This window comes from Actinia tenebrosa, unplaced genomic scaffold (genome assembly GCF_029948245.1).
Source record: "Actinia tenebrosa isolate PJP-AT-01 unplaced genomic scaffold, QUT_ActTen_1.0 PGA_scaffold8__29_contigs__length_14323225, whole genome shotgun sequence".
Taxonomy (NCBI): domain Eukaryota; kingdom Metazoa; phylum Cnidaria; class Anthozoa; order Actiniaria; family Actiniidae; genus Actinia; species Actinia tenebrosa.
This window is the reverse complement of record NW_028292585.1, coordinates 6,251,956-6,269,135: the sequence shown is the minus strand read 5'-3', so window position 1 is coordinate 6,269,135 and position 17,180 is coordinate 6,251,956. Positions and strand designations below refer to the sequence as shown.

Sequence of the window (17,180 nt, the reverse complement as noted above, 5' to 3'; positions counted from 1 at the left end):
TGAATTACACAACTTTATCAGCTGTGGCGCAGTTTTAGATAAGAGATAATTAATATCAGGACGCCGGGGAGGCTGAAAAACCAAACGGGGGGAGGCATGAAGTAAGAATGATGCAAAGATAGGAGGAGTAGCTCAAAGTAAATAATTCATTTTACAGCTAGGGGGGTCTCAAGTTTATTTGAAATGTATATGGTCTTAGGTTTAAAAACCAACCACGCCCTATTGTTAATGTTTGATGGAAGGTTTGAATTTCGATTGAAAACCTGTCCTGGGTTTTGAATTCAACATTGATACTAACAGGGGAGAGCGGGGCTGAATTCAACCCCAAGACAGGTTTTCTATCGAAATTCAAATCTTCCATCAAACATTAACAATAGGGCTTGGTTGTTTTTTAAACCAGTTACAACGCACTTGCTCGGCTCTTAATTGAAATTCAATGCAAACCCTCGCCCTAGCGTTTGAACCTTTATATAAAGAGCAGTCTGAGTGATCAAACCAATAAGCCTTTTCATAGTTTAAGAATCGATTCGACTGCGCATGCGATTTTATCCCGAATTTCTCACCTTCTTTTGTCTAAACCTTCTTTTGTTCTTAATTAAACAAAAGAAGGTGAGAAATTCGGGATAAAATCGCATGCGCAGTCGAATCGATTCTTAAACTATGAAAAGGCTTATTGTACGAGTGAAGTAATTTTTTCGTTGTCTCTGGTAGGCTAACCTTTTCCAACACGAATAAATGCAGGTGTACCAGAAATTAATGGTTGATGAACTTTGACTTTTTTAACTTGGGCGAAAGTTTTTCCATTTCAAATCACGTGTCAATCCCTAGAGTATCTTTTCTTTGTTTAACGGTTGTGCATGAGAAGACAGATGAATATGAATACAACTCCAACAAATGATCTTATCGGCCCTTCCTGTTAGATTTTCTTTAAGGATTGATTGACACATAGCATATAAAATAATCTAAAACTGCTTTATCATAAATGCATCTATCAATGTTAAGCTTTCGACTGGTGGGCGGGGTGGGGCGTGCCTGGGTCAGTTCTCTTATCACCCTCAGGCTAAGGTCTTAACATTGATACATACGAGAATGATATTTACATCCGTAGCTTAAGAGTCCTCACACCACTAACACATCAATAGATATATCATCGATCATTTCTGTCAAGATAGTTCAGAATATTGTCCCCATGCTCTGTTTTATCCTTCCTAAAGCTACGAGTTCTGTTTCTTGGGTGTCGAGAAGGTTTAGCAGAAGGTGGAAGAACTGCTTTTCTTGATGCTAAAACTCGTCCAATTTTGTCAATTCCGAGGTATTTGAAGGTTAATGAATCACCTTTCTTGAAACCAAGTCTTTCTGGATGAACCTGGAAAGAAAAAAGAAAACGACGTAAAGATAATGACGTTTCGGTTCGGGTTCCATTGACTGGTCTCCTCATCACATGTGAGTAGAATGTGTTGGGTCTTTTCTTTGATTTGAGGCTTTTTCTCCGGTTTTCCTCGCTCCGTGAAACTCAACAGGCTAACTTCCGAATTTGATCTTGCAGTTAGTCATGCAGTGACTGATCAACTCAGAGATTTTTTTGGGTAAGACTTGAACAAAACTTTTCTTGGCAAAAAATATTTACTCGCTTGACTCCTGCACCTTTGACTTGTGTCGCAAAAGGCGTTTCACAAGGACTCTCTCCCTCTCCTCAAGTTTATTGCAGATTTTTGCTGTTTTTAGTTCACTTTTCGTATTTGTTTTATCTATTTCACATACCTGTTGATGATCAAGCTCTTTTGAGTGAAGTAGCACGGTTGGACAATCTGGGAATACCTCCACCATCACACCGTATGCCCTGTAAGGCGAGACATATTTAACTGGTCAGTCACATGCGACGCCGGGCCCAGAAATTGAGCCGAGACCTCAGAGGTGAGAGATGTCCTGATGAATGGATGATCAAGGAATATCTATCTTACCTTATTTCTACAATTCTACCTTGATAAATCGCTCCCACTTCTAAACGTGAGGACAAGTCCTTAGAAGAAAGAAAAACGAGTAAAATGAGAAAATATGCTGCGGTTGCGAAAGAAGGAAGGCAAAGAAAAGAAGAAAAAACTACGATAGAAAACCTATGGAAAACAAAGTATGATTTAAGATGGGATGGAGTGGGAAGGGAAGAAAGTGGATGGGAGGAAATAGAATTAAGGAGAATTATAAATTAATAAAAATAAAGTGAAACGACTTTTCTCTCTTTCCAAAACCAATCCATCCCTTTTCTATCTGTATCTTTTGCATCACTTCTCAATCTTACTCCTTCCTTGCTTAGTTCCCCATTCTTTCCCATCCCTTTCCTCTTCTTTCTCTTTTTTTCGTCGTCGCTGGTATTTTTTATTTCTTTAGCATAATATAGGACGAATAACTAACCTCGAAGATGCTCTTTTCCACTAAGAGTTCATCGATTCTTTTGATTGTTTCATCGTATGTAACTTTATTGGGTGCGAATAAAGCATATTCTTCTTCGTTTACTTGTGTGAGGGTGATTCCTGTTAAGAACATGGAAAGCATATAGAATCTGTCATATAGATGATGTTGGTGATGATAATGTTGTTGATGATGGTGACGGTGATGATAATAATGCTGGTGATGATGGTGGTGGTGATGATGATGGTGGTGGTGATGATGATGGTGGTGGTGATGATGATGGTGGTGGTGATGATGATGGTGGTGGTGATGATGATGGTGGTGGTGATGATAATGATGATGATGATGAGGGTGGTGGTGATAAAGATAATGATGATGATATCGTTGTTGTTGATGATGATGGTAATGATGATGGAGAGTGACGGTAATGATGATGGAGATGACGGTAATGATGATGGAGATGATGGTAATGATGATGGAGATGATGGTGGTGGTGATGATGATGTTGTTGATGATGATGGTGATCGTGGTGTTGATGATGATGGTGATGATGATGATGGTAATGATAATGATGATAACCATTCTATTTTCATACCTAGCTCTTGTTCCAATCCTTTTATCACCATCCCACCAAGACCTATAAGTTTACCTCTCTTCGCAGCAGGAACAGTAATTATACCTTCAACAAAAATACATTATTATCTATTAGAAAACTCATTAATAATTCATGAAGAAAACACAATAGAAATCATGACCATGAAGGTGATTTTATATCTGATAAAGATTCGTCTTCATTTGCATAAACTTTAACTTGGATTTTCTCTATCAAACTTGGTTCATTTCGTAAAAAAATCGGTACACAATGAGAACAAACATCATAAGTTTTCTAAGCCGTTCAATAATCTCGCAGATCGTGGTTTATCGGGTCTAAAACCACTCGGCTGCGCCTCGTGTTTTATACCCGATAAAACACTCCTCGTTTATTAAACATTACTTAGACCATTAATACTTAATTATTCAAAAATACTACAACGTCATAGGTGGCCGCTTTATATAGGTTGGCCGCATTATAGAGGTTTGCCTCATTATAGAGGTTTGCCTCATTATAGAGGTTGGCCGTATTATAGAGGTTAGCCTCTTCATAGGTGGCCGCTTTTTATTGGGTTTACTATACTTGCAATGGTCGGTTTACCTGATGTTGGACAGTTTTCTTTCCTTGTCGGTCTTGCTTCGTTTATTACATTATCCATGATATCTAATACTTTGATTCGATCCTCTACAAAACAACAAAGTTATGTTGAGAAACAATTTGTGGGGCCAATAAGGTGGTGTAACAGTATGCAACGTTCGTTGAAACTTGTCTCGCAATTTTTTTGCCGGATACAAAAAGTGCGTTGTAGTTCAGTTGCATCGACAAGGTATGTTACTCCTGGCAAAGTTTCATGCAAATTGTACCACAGATTCGACCGTGGCAAATAGTAGACTGAAGCAATAAAAATCACGCGTTGAGAGATACGTTGCAGGAGGGGTGCTACACTAGCCAGTCTCGAAATTGTTGCCACCATCGTTAAAAAAGTAGAACTTGATTCTACTTCTCGCAACGTTTGCGGCAAGGCTGTAACAAGACCAAGTAATATATCGTGCAGCTTGACAAGATGCAAGGGGCATGCATTTTATAGCGTAACGTCGCCTCATACACCAAAAATATACAGAACCAACCTGAGCCTCGTTTAACAGCTTCTTCTATTATATGCATTGGAAGTCCAGGGACTTTGAAATCTGCCTTAAGAAAACGACGTGTTATTTATATGACACATAAGAAAAACTAGAGGTTAGAATATTCGAATGTAGTAAGGAGTGTGTATGAAGGATACACGTCCCCACAGATTTAATTTTCTATTGCAATTTGAAGGAAGATTTTTCTATTTTTTTCTTACTTGTAAAGATGTTATTCCTTGTCGTGTTCCTGCTATTTTAAAATCCATATCACCAAGGTAATCCTCTATTCCCTGTTAAGAGATATTCAGGAAGGTTGGTTAATAACTCACAGAGATAGAGGTTTGTAGGGATTGGTGGAATTTCAAAACCAGTCATGTTTAGTCATCTATCATTGTTCATCATCCTCTTGATGGTTAACTCGTTGTAGCTGTCGTTGCTGCTGCTGTCGTTGCTGCTGCTACTGTCGTAATTTGCTGCTGTCGTTGCTGCTACTGTCGTTGCTACTGCTGTCATTGCTGCTGCTGCTGCTGTTGCTGCTGTCGTTGCTGTTGCTGTTGTTGCTGCTGCTGTCGTTGCTGCTGCTGTCGTTGCTGCTGCTGTTGTTGCTGCTGCTGTTGCTGCTGTCGTTGCTGCTGTTGTTGTTGCTGCTGCTGTTGTTGCTGTTTTCGTTGTCGTTGTTGCTACTGCTGTATATCGTACATACCAGTATATCTGTCAACATCTGATATTCTTCAACGTCAGGTTTTGTAGCATCATTTGCATCATCACTAGTTACCAGTCCACATGCTGTACCAGCTACATGCTTTTCTATTGGTATACCTACAAAATATTGCATGGATTAAAAAAAAAAAAAAAAGATTCTGGTCAAACTTTTCCCATGATACCTTACTGTGGTTTTCGATATTCAGTGAACTCAGACATTTCAACTGTGCTGTGAAATTGTTTATCTACTGCCGCCAGTCAAGAGTATAAGAGGTACTGACTGATTATTTTTGATTGACGGCAGTGATAACCAAATGTCAGTGTGCAGACTGTAACTACCGAGTTCACAGAATATCAAAAACTACAGTAATGGACAGCAACTTCTGTGATTCTGAGCTCTACATGCACTATTATTGACTGCTTACTAACCTGCATCCATCATGGCTAAACTACCAGCACAAACCGAAGCCATTGATGAAGAACCTAAAGAACAAACACAGAGATCTCAGACTACAGCAAAATTGTATAACTTTCCATCGCGAAAAAATGGTTTTGGTGTATGCCAATCAAAGTGTTTCCATGACAATGTTGGAAAAGACAAAGTTTACTAGGGCAAGTGATTATGGGTTGTCATGGAAACACCTTGATTGACGTCCACCAAAACCTACTTGGTTGTGACAACCATTTAATGTAAGATATTGAGAAGCACTGTACGCTCAATGCACAATGCTGCAGGCAATCAATGTTGTGAGCTATGTCACATGAAGCAATTGTTACACGCAATGTTGCTGAAGCAGAGAACAATCCTACGTCAGCAACATTACCTGCAATATTCTGCTTAATATTGCACCGTGTGCCTGTGGCTTAATAAAGAAAATGGAAAAGCTTACCATTAGAAGCAAGTACTTGCGATGTTAGCCTTAGAGTAAAAGGCATTTCTTTTGGAAGTACAGGAATTAATGCTCTCTCTCCAATTGAGCCTTTAGAATGAAAAAACATCGAATGATAACACTGATATTTTTATCGAAACCACTTAAGAGATTTCTCAAAACCCCCGCTACGAATTGCCAAAAATTCAAACCTTCAAATTTTATTGATGCCCTGAAACAACCTATGGGCTGATTTAAGTCAAGGCACAGCTAACTCAAAGATCAAATTGGAATTTAGCATGTTAGGTCTTGCACAGGGAAGAAAACTGGAGAACCCAGAGACAAACCTTTGAATTAAAGAAGAGACCTAACAAACTCTGCTCACAAGTAATGCTGAGTCTAGGAATCAAACCTGAGACCCCAGAGGTCCAAGGTGAGTATACTACCACTACACTACCCTTGATTTCCCTAATGTATGTGACTCTGAGTCCAGGAATCAAACCTGAGACCCCAGAGGTCCAAGGTGAGTATACCACCACCACACTACCCTTGATTTTACTTACCATGACCAATTTCCCTGCGACCAGCTCTGCCTGGTCTTTTTATCTCATTGGTTGCAAATGGTGGAAACTGCAAAATAATATTTCAGATAATATCAACAATTTATTATTAATACCTAAACAATTATTACAAGCATTTTAAGAATCAAGAGGTTTTCGACAACAGTATCAGCACACACATTTTCCTAAACTTTTATGCAACCAACTTGGAGAAAGATGTTATGTTTTTTTGCTTCCTTTGAACTGCTGGAAATAGATCTCTTTACCTTTGGTTTAATGTTTTAACATTCCAGACCACACGTCGGTTAACGGTTGTGTATGAGAAAACAAATGAGCATAGATACAACTCCAATAAAGAATGTTATTCTCAGGCGAGTGACACATGGTCTGAATGGGGAAAACTTTATGCCCAAGGTAAAGGGGCCTATTTCCAGCAGTTCGACGTCTAAATATAGCTATTTAATCAGGAAGCTTTGCGGCCAACCTGATTATTGGAATCAGAAATCAGGAATTGTACAAGAGTTATTTTAGATTCCTGTTTCAGAAATTAGAAAACTTACTTTTCGGCACTGTCTAGGTATATTGCATAGGCGAAAATACAAGTTTGAAGGAGAGAATCTAGGATTTTGGATTTCCGTTTCCCGAATCAGAAATCGCATTTCTGTTTTCTGAATCACGAATCAGAAATAACAATCTTGCTGACATACGACAAAACACCACGTGTAGGGGAGGGGTGACCACTCGAAAATGCTCTTACTTCCGGTATCATTATCTGCGCTCTATCACCCCACCCCTAGTCCAATAGTTGTAGCTGTTGTTGAACTTCCGTTAAGATTACCAACCACGTGAAAAAGTTATACTTTTTGTTAGGATAATTCTCTTTAAAATACCTTTCCACGTCCCGTAAGAATCCTCCAGCATCGAGAATCTTTCTTATTTCGTCTTGGACATTGAGGGAATCTATTAAGCTCATTTTTTTTCGTAATCACTGACAGAACAACTGAGATCTTTTTAGCTAAGTTTGAATTTATCAGTTTGGCACAATTTTACAGTAATATACTACCCAGGGGATCACGGTTCAATAATTTGATAATAATAATAATTTTATTCTAGCGCATTACATAATATCTCAATTCTCTTACAATATAGAATAAATCAATAAATAGTGATTAAATGAATAAATATATATATATATACACTGCAATAATAATAATAATAATAATAATAATAATAATAAGCTATCAAAATATAATTTTTAATTAAATATTAATATAATTATTTATGCGTCAAATAGGAATGTCTTAAGTTTTCCTTTAAAAGATTTAGTGGATGGAGTGTTCCTTATGGATAGCGGCAGATCGTTCAATGTTTGTCTAAGCGGAAGATCAACAACAGCTACAACTATTGGACTAGGGGTGGGGTGATAGAGCGCAGGTGAATGATACCGGAAGTAAGAGCATTTTCGAGTGGTCACCCCTCCCCTACACGTGGTGTTTTGTCGTATGTCAGTGAGATTGTGATTTCTGATTCGTGATTTAGAAAACAGAAATGCGATTTCTGATTCGGGAAACGGAAATCCAAAATCCTAGATTCTCTCCTTCAAACTTGTATTTTCGCCTATGCAATATACCTAGGCAGTGCCGAAAAGTAAGTTTTCTGATTTCTGAAACAGGAATCTAAAATAACACTTGTACAATTCCTGATTTCTGATTCCAATAATCGGGTTGGCCGCAAAGCATCCTGATTTATTTGTCTGGGTCATGGAATTGTGAAAATGGAAGTAATCTGAGCAACGATGAACTAGTACAGTACAGTACTTACATCATAATGTAACATAAATGGCTTTTCCTTGTCACCTCTAAAAAAGAGATAAAATCATAAATACAAAGTACAGTGTTCTTACTTTTCAACCCAATGTTTTTGAACCCTGAAACAACCTCTGGGCTGATCTAAGTCAGGGCATGGCTAACTCACAGATTGAACCCTGAAACAACCTCTGGGCTGATCTAAGTCAAGGCATGGCTAACTTACAGATTCAACCCTGAAACAACCTCTGTGCTGATCTAAGTCAGAACATGGCTAACTCACAGATCGATACTCTGAAATGACCTCTGAGCTGGTCAAAGTTACTGCTAACTATAGATCTAAAAAAAAAAGAAGAAGAATCCACAGGGAAAGCTCCAATCAAGGGAGAGAACTGAAAAACTCTACTCACATGTGATACCAAGTCCAGCAATTGAACCTGAGAGCTCAGAGCCCATAAGAGTGAGTGCATTACCACAACACCAACCTTTTTTAAGAGCTGTTTACAGGAAAGATGTGTATTCTTACTGATATCTACCCCCTGATAATATTATCCTTACCCTAAAGCAACTGAGACATTGTCCGTTTTAGCTGCCGCACCAACAGATCCAAAGGTTACTGTGCAGAACACCTTATAAACAAGAAGAAAAGGTGTGTCATCCTTTCAATTATGTATACAGATTACCATCCCAGCTAAAAACCCATACCTGTGTTTCTCCTCTATCAAACAAACAAGAACCATGTAGGGTATCAAATAAGTTTAATTCACATTTGATGTCTCTCAGTTGGTTGAAACTTCTGCCATCACACCTGTATGAAAAGGCATAAACACGTGAAAGACACATGAATGACACTAATAACATTAAAGTATCAAAAAAATTTTAAAAAAATACAATACATACCTTTGAGCTTTGTCCATAATATTCTTTTTTAATACCGCTCTACTAATATTATAAAATGCTTGCTCTATTAATAACTTGCTGGTTTCAGGTAATTCTTCTAAAAACATGAAAGGAATATACAGGATATGAACCGTGTTCACTTACAACAGCATTCAGAGAAACATCAACAAGTCAAAGAAAAAATGTTTTTGGTTACCTTGGAATTTTTCAATACACTCATCTCGTAACTTGAAAATTTGTTCATCTCTTTGCATCTAAAACAGAAAGGTATCAAGTTGCAAGAGGCATTGACAAAATTAACAAATTTACGATGGTTTAGCGTGGTATGTCCTCTTATTTACCACGATATGACGTCAAAAGTTGGTCAATGTCGTGGTAAATAAGAGGACGTACCACGCTAAACCATCGTAAATTTGTTTTTTACTACAAAACTCACAAAACTCTAGGAAATAGACTGCACGAAATCTTGCATGACGCCATTTGTTGGTATGGCCTCTTATTTACGACGTTTTTTAACCAATCAGCGCGCGAGAAAATTTACAATTGTGGTAAAACAAATGATGTTACAAAATCATCATCATCATCATCATTATCCAACATTGTGACAAGAATGTACTCTATCATAATTTACCAATTCACCCCACCTTTGTGAAACTGAAGTTTGAAAATATTTCATCTAGTCTTTCTGCAGCATATTTGTCTATGGCTTTATTGAGTTCTTCTTGTGGAACAAATGGATTGAATTCTCTTTTTTCTTTCCCAGCATATGACTGTAATTCTTTGATTGCACTAATAATTGGTTGAGACTAGATCAAATAGAAATGAAATAAAGTAAGTCAATAATCCACTTCCATGGACGTCTGCTCATCTATTTGGATGAGAAAGAGCTACTGATAACCTACCAACACCCTACTGACAACCTACCAACACCCTACTGACACTCTACTAACACCTTACCAACACCCTACTGACACCCTAACTGACAACCTACCAACACCCTACTAACAACCTAACAACACCCTACTGACAACCTAACAGCACCCTACTGACACCCTACCAACACCCTACTGACAACCTACCAACACCCTACTGACAACCTACCAACACCCTACTGACAACCTAACAACACCCTACTGACAACCTAACAACACCCTACTGACAACCTAACAACACCCTACTGACAACCTAACAACACCCTACTGACAACCTACCAACACCCTACTGACAATCTACCAACACCCTACTGACAACCTACCAACACCCTACCAACATCCTACTGACAACCTAGCAACACCCTACTGACAACCTAGCAACATCCTACTGACACTCTACCAACACCATTCTAACACTCTACCAACATCCTACTGACACCCTAGCAGGCACCCTACTGACACCCTACCAACACCCTACTGACAACCTACCAACATCCTACTGACACTCTATCAACACCCTACTGACACCATACCAACACCCTACTGACAAGGTCTAATACTTATACTATTTTTCTTTCACTCGAAAGAGTTCCATCTCACCTCCTGATGTGCCAGTTTAACAGCTTCACAGAATCTAGCATCATCTATCTCCATTGCTGATCCCTCTATCATGACTATAGCAAGGAATAAATGAACAAGAAATACAAGACTCTAGTTGAATTGGATTGGAATTTAGCTTGTTAGGTTTTGAGGAGAGGGAGGAAAGCCAGAGAGCCCATAGAAAACCCACGAATCAAGAGAGAGACCTAACAAACTCGGCTAGCATGTGATGCCAAGTCCAGGAATCCAAGAACCTAGAGGGGAGAAGCAAGTGTACTATTGCTACCCTACCCTTGATTCCCAAAGCTTTCACCAATTGAGGGAATCTGGATTTTTTTATTTCCTTATTGCAGTTTTCCATATTCTGCAAACTCAGACATTCCAATGGCTTGTTGTGAAATGGCGTTTTCACTGTCGCCATTCAAGAACATTAAAGATACCAACTGATTATTTTTAACTGACGGCAGTGAAAAAGCAGATTTCACTATGCAGCTCGCAACTACAGAGTTCGCAGAATATAGTGAGACTTACTAATTTTGTGTTCACTGCTTGTTACCACAAGATTGAGTTGACTCTTGTCCATATCCTGTGGCAATGGGTTCACAACAAGCTCTCCATCAATATCTCCTATTCTAACAGCACCTAAGATTAGTAACAAAAGATCTTTTTTGGTATTTGAAATACAATATCTATACAAAATGTAATAGAATTATCTATTATGCTCTATAGACTTCATGTAATTCCTTTGAGAAAATTCATTTCTTTGCTCAACAGTTATGCATAAGAAGACAGATGAATCTTATTGTCAAGAGAAGGACACATGCCCTGAAATGGGAAGACATTACACCCAAGTTAAACAGAGCTACAGCTGTGAGGACTATTAAGACACAAACACAAGCATTAATGCAAGCACAATAGACCTCATTTCATTTTCAAAACAGGGGTAATGGAAGCACAAAAATCAGAATTTTAATTATCTATTATAGCAAAAACCAGGCATTAGCAGACAGCTTACCAACTGGTCCTCTCCATGGTATATCTGATATAGCTAACGACGCTGATGCTATAAGAAGAGAATATTGTTTTTAATTGATAAATTAAATAAATTATACTCATAACAAATAATAATAATAATAATAAAGAGTATTTTATATAGCATCAATATCGCATGGCTTTAACAACGCTTTACAATATATTGATCATAAGAAAAGAAATTTGGATAAAACTGAAAAGTAGGTTTATATTTGAAGCTTAAATCAAATTTATTAAACATATTAGTTTAAATTGATTAAACTTATCAAGAACTACAATAATATATATTTCATTCGTTACATTACAATACATTACATTACATTACATTTCATTACATTTCATATCATTTCATTTCAAAATATTACATTTCATACTACATATTGCATATACATTTTCAATATAAACTTTATGTACACAGATCAAAAACTGTCTTAAAATAAATCAGTCTTATTTTTAGACCAATCATCCTTGTCTTACAAGCTAAGGGAAGCAGTTAAAAGCCATGGAGTGGCTAGCAAACCTGTGGCCCTATAATCAAGAAGTCGATTTTTGGCGAGTCACACTTGCTAAGTTACTGGATCAAGTTAAGTGCGGGGCATGTCTTAGAAAGACGGATTTGACCAAAGAAAGACAAGATTTTGAGAAAGTTTATTTATTTTTGTCAAATCTTACATGTGAATATAATGATTGACACTTATAAGTAAATTAGTCCTTGATATAATTACCTCCATTTATTGCTGCTATGTCAGGATCATTAAGTCTATCAGTTGCTAAAAGGTTCGACATAATCTGGAATAATGATTATAATAATATACATTTTAATACCATTCCTAGTAGATTGATAAGAAAGATTAACAGGACACATAAGTTGTTTGGGGAACATTCATGATGGAGCATGTTTTTGCTTAAGTAAAGGAATTATAGCCTGTGTTATATCTGGACAGGGTATTCATCTGAATGTGATGCCAACTTACTATAAAGGAATTGGAAAGATTCCAAGAAAGAAGAATTCCAAAGAATTCCAAAAGTGATTCCAAGCTCCCCCCTTCAGAGAAATCTGCAAACCACATTTATTTGATGCTTATAAAGTTTTTTAATGATGATATTAATTAGCAGCTAGCTCACAACTGCAACACACAGATTTAAAATAATAGCTGGTCAGCAAACAATGTCTGGCCAGAATTAAAACTTGCCCGCACTAATCTTTGCATTGTCAGTCATTCTCACCAGCAACTTTCAGCCAGACACAAGATATAACCTAGTAGCTTAAACTAGTGATCATAATCGGGGACTGAACAGCAATTATTTCAAGCCCTGCATGCAAAATAAATGATTCATTGGGAACATAATGATGTCCTTACCTGTGTGTCATAAAAGTAACCTTTCATGAACAAAGACCTCAGTGATCGATCTATGTTGAAAAACAAAATATTTACAGTAAGTTTCTGTTACCTCAAATAAATCCTTGAATACCTTGAGCTTCCAATTATTTCTGTCTTGAGACCATGTACCATGGTTTTGAGTAACTAGGATTTTACCCTGGAGAGTGCATCTTGAACCCTATTACTTCAATCCTTTTCCCAAACCCCCAGGGAGGTTGCAGTTATAAAGCACTTGGGGATTGGCAGAACACTCGAGAAACACTCTGCTACGCGTTGCTTCTTCAAACACTACTATTGCGTTCTGCCAACCCCTGTGTTCTTCATAACTGCACACAGCACTTGCACACGTTTTCTATTCCTTCAGTTTACCTATGCATCTGGACACAAGAATTTCCCTATCATTGGGACCTAATTCTCTTCGGAGAAAATTGGCAGGAATAAGACATGCTGCAGAAGCTTTTTCTCTGTAATCAACCTAGAAATGAGAAATGATAAATTTACATGACTGGTAAATATAATGTTTATGCCAATCTCTCTTCCCCCTCATAATAATGGGGACCTTAGCATCGTAAAGCATCAAGGACTGTTTTTTTCTTTTGTGTATGTGTGTGCGAGGGCCATCATCCTTGCCATCCTCACATTCTTTAGGACATGAAGAAGCATGGGTATACCAAAGATGATGTTGCATGCACACAACAAAGACATCTAGATGACACACTCAACATTCACTGCCACTATGTTTGATTTTGATGAGAAAGGAAACCAGAGAACCTGAAGAACAATCATCAGACAAACTGTATTCACATATAGCAGGAATCAATGCCACAATGCAACCTGTAGGACTCATAGTGGAGAAAGCTAGCCATGCCAGGCGTATACTTGGAAGCAGACACCCACGTCAGAAAAATCATTGTAATATTTTGGGGATCAGAAAGCAGCCCCCCCTCCTCAAAAAAAATTTTACTCACCACAAGAGGTAGGAAGGCATTTTCTGTAGGTGTCTTGGAGCTTGAAGCTGTGACCAAAACTGAGGTATCCCCGTACTGCACAATACATTAACGTGACACAGGAAGCCCAAATTAGAAAAATGTGACAGGTCTTATGTAACTCCATTATAAAATATGAGCTGTATGGCTCGCTAAATATTTTTTTCACAGATGTACTAATATCATACCTGAGCAACGGTTGAACCATCTGCAATGAAAGCTAGTTTTCCAGTAGAAAAACGCAGAGGCCTAAAGAAAATATCGTGTACAAAAAAGTTCAGCAGAGTAACACAAGAACATGACGTGATATTTATAGACTAACAAAACCACTTAAAAAACATACCTTCCACCTACTTCTACTTCTACAGAGATTTCTTTAGTACTTATCCTACGATATAATGAGGTAATTTTGTCTGTAGTCCTAAAGGCTGTAAAAAAATGATGATTCAATCTTAACGCATCGTGAAGCACCTTGTAGGCCGCCATTTTGTTTTACATGAACTTGGTAGTTATGGGGCTCCTGTGTTGTGACGTATTTCCGGGTCCGGCTGCTATCATTTCCTGGCAAGTAATTGCCAGTTAGGGGAGGGGACGAGGGGATTTGTTACTAGGTGCCTTTGGCACTCCAGTTGTTTCGTCTGGGAAATCCCGGCACCCCGTATAATCAAGAGGTCATCTGTCATAGATCAATAGGAAAAACGGTTTCTTCTTCGTCTGTGCTTCTTATTTTAAACTTTCGTGGGTTTGCAATGAGTTTAATGATGCTAAGACGAATGGCTTTGCAACACAGTCGTACAGTGTACAAGATCATGCCTCGTGAATACACTTCAGACGGAAAAATCAACAAAGAAGCTCGCACAAAACCATCCAAACCTCCATCTGTATTTGATTTATTTTATGAAGATCACATCGAGGAAGAACGTGCAAATAATGCACATTCAAAACAGAATGAATTGATTCGTGCGATCGGAGAAAAATGGAAAAATACCACCGAAGACCAGAAAAAAGCCTACAGGGAGAAATTCGTAGAAAGAGTGGAGCAGTACAAACAACAACTGATATCCTTTGAGGAAGGATTGGACGCTCATCAAAAAGTCATTGAGGCCTTGAAGCAGAATGCATGTGAACATGTATCTGAACAAGAAGATAGTACTATAAGCATGGATCTTCCCAAAAAAGCAACAGCATTTGGACATTTTATTAAAGCTGCCCAGGAAGCCTTCCCTAGAGATTCCACCCAGAGTATAGCAGAGTGGAATATACAAATGGCTAAAAAATGGCGAGATATGAGCGAAGAAGACAAGCAGAGCTTTAGAGAAGCAAGCAAAGAATCCTCTCAGAAGTTTGAAGTGGAAAAAGATGACCCGAAAAGCATGTTTAGCGTGGATGAAGTTGGAGGGTTTCAACGTTGACTGATGCCTTAATCCACCTCATCATAAGCTTGTCTGCACGAAGGATGTCTGCACGAAGTGTAGTTTTCTCCTTTATAGGTCATACGCCTACAATAAGCGTGTTAAGGTAATTCCCTTGAAAGAAATTTTGCCGATAACTTTGTCCTGAAACTTTGCATAGACATTAATTATGTTATGGACATTTAAAAACTGTAATAAAAAGATGGGGTTGCCATTCTCGTTTTTTCGCTAGATGCTCTCTAAATATGTCAATTTAAGGGTGAAATAGGGTAGCAACCTGAAGCTGTAATCAAGAACCTTCATGTTTACTAGATAATCTATACTATTACCGGCGTTTGCATTGCTACGCGGACACCCCAGACAAAAATCGCGACGTGCACTTTGCAATAGACTGCCGTCAATCAAACAAGTTGACATCATTTACACGCGTTTGGATCGGCCCGGATAGGCCCAGTGAGTGTGCCTCATAATACTTATAAACAATCAACCAAAGTTTTGGCGCCTTTTGAATCACACACGCGTGTAAATGGCATCAATGTGTTTGATTGACGGCAGTCTATTGCAAAGTGCATGTTGCGATTTTTGTCTGGGGTGGCCGCGTAGCAATGCAAACGCCGGTAATTAAATTATTCAAAGTCATTAGATGACTATGACTCTTTAACTATTACCGGTAGTGAAAAATGCAGGTATGTGTGCCTCTACCAAAGACCAAAAATTGCACATGTCAACTATTCCCATCAAAATATTTCAAAATATTTATCAAAAATCTGAAATAAAAAATGGGGGTCACCATTCTCTTTTTTGACTTATCTTGAAAAAACATCTCAAAATAGTCGAAAACTGACACATTTCCGAGTGGAGACTAAGGCGAGTCCGATAAAAATTGCAATTTCTTTACTCAAAAAAGAGAAAAAAGTGAAAATTGGTTTTGAACATGTTTCTTATTTAGTTTCCAAAAGAAAAATGCCTAAACTTTGTTAGTTCCATGCTTTCAGTTGCATGCGCCGAAAAATGCGCAGTGCAAAACAAGGGAATTACCTTAAGTTCATTGTTTAGCTTATTATTACAATAAGTGTGTTAAGTTCATTAAGTTCAAATTATCTTGTTATAAATGTACCATGACCTGTGTAGTGGAATGGATGTACAAGTTTATTAGAGGTGTACAATTTTCAAGGTTGCAAATTAATGTCTTTAAGCATTCTTATTCTTTCATTAAAATGTTTGACCAAAGCATGGGTAATTATATTAAGCTTGTATTAACTACAAAAAGTAAAATTTTCCTCTTATACCAAGCATGTGGTATCCTTTTCATGAATCTTTCATGGATTGCTTTTTTAAGCTTATGATTACAGTGTGCAATACTTTTGAAAAGTTTTAGGTTGTAGATATGTTCTATGTTAACTCAACCATTTTAACAATAGATTTTGTCACTAATTGCTCTTATTGGATAATATCTAGATTTCTGCTTGGCAATTGGTAAAATGGTAAACAAGTTGAAGCCTTCTGATGAAAATTTCTTTATGACATATGAGTTTGCAATTCTGAGGAAAAATACAATGGAACTGCATTATGCTGATCACCTTCAGGCCCTTGTCTGGGTTTATGCTGAATACAGGGTGGTAAAGGGGGACATGAATCATGTTTCAGGGGATATTAAATGGTCAAAATCATGTTTCATGAAATAATAAAAATGATTATTTTGTGTTTCATTTAAAATAGATAAGGTCAATTAACTCCATCCAGAATGACAAATGGCTTGGATGCATTTGTTGTTTTTTTTCACGAAAATGTGTCGTCATTCCCTTGTTGAGTATAACAGTTTAGTTCTAACCATATTCAGGTGTCTTCTCATGCATAACTGGGGGGTCATAACTG

General features: G+C 37.7%; 2 protein-coding genes across 2 annotated transcripts; one reads left to right on the top strand and one right to left on the bottom strand.

Moving 5' to 3' along the window:
* Nucleotides 1–158: 158 nt before the first annotated feature.
* On the bottom strand, nucleotides 159–14,379 carry LOC116297014 (polyribonucleotide nucleotidyltransferase 1, mitochondrial). Its single transcript, XM_089024021.1, has 27 exons — nucleotides 14,237–14,379; nucleotides 14,082–14,142; nucleotides 13,876–13,950; nucleotides 13,277–13,382; nucleotides 12,887–12,936; nucleotides 12,251–12,314; nucleotides 11,509–11,556; nucleotides 11,025–11,135; nucleotides 10,494–10,567; nucleotides 9,606–9,767; nucleotides 9,158–9,215; nucleotides 8,962–9,058; nucleotides 8,767–8,869; nucleotides 8,620–8,690; nucleotides 8,078–8,114; nucleotides 6,260–6,326; nucleotides 5,718–5,807; nucleotides 5,257–5,310; nucleotides 4,829–4,944; nucleotides 4,344–4,415; nucleotides 4,126–4,189; nucleotides 3,599–3,682; nucleotides 3,002–3,085; nucleotides 2,410–2,528; nucleotides 1,962–2,020; nucleotides 1,762–1,840; nucleotides 159–1,366 (listed from the first exon to the last, which is right to left on the bottom strand). Exons 1-27 carry the CDS (start codon nucleotides 14,377–14,379, stop codon nucleotides 1,148–1,150), a joined length of 2,367 nt encoding a protein of 788 aa, XP_088880147.1. The 3' UTR covers nucleotides 159–1,147.
* Nucleotides 14,380–14,497: 118 nt separating this feature from the next.
* LOC116297038 (uncharacterized) lies at nucleotides 14,498–16,535 on the top strand. Its single transcript, XM_031705173.2, has one exon. The coding sequence runs from the start codon at nucleotides 14,643–14,645 to the stop codon at nucleotides 15,303–15,305; it is 663 nt and encodes a 220-aa protein (XP_031561033.1). The 5' UTR covers nucleotides 14,498–14,642; the 3' UTR covers nucleotides 15,306–16,535.
* The last annotated feature ends 645 nt before the right edge of the window (nucleotides 16,536–17,180 follow it).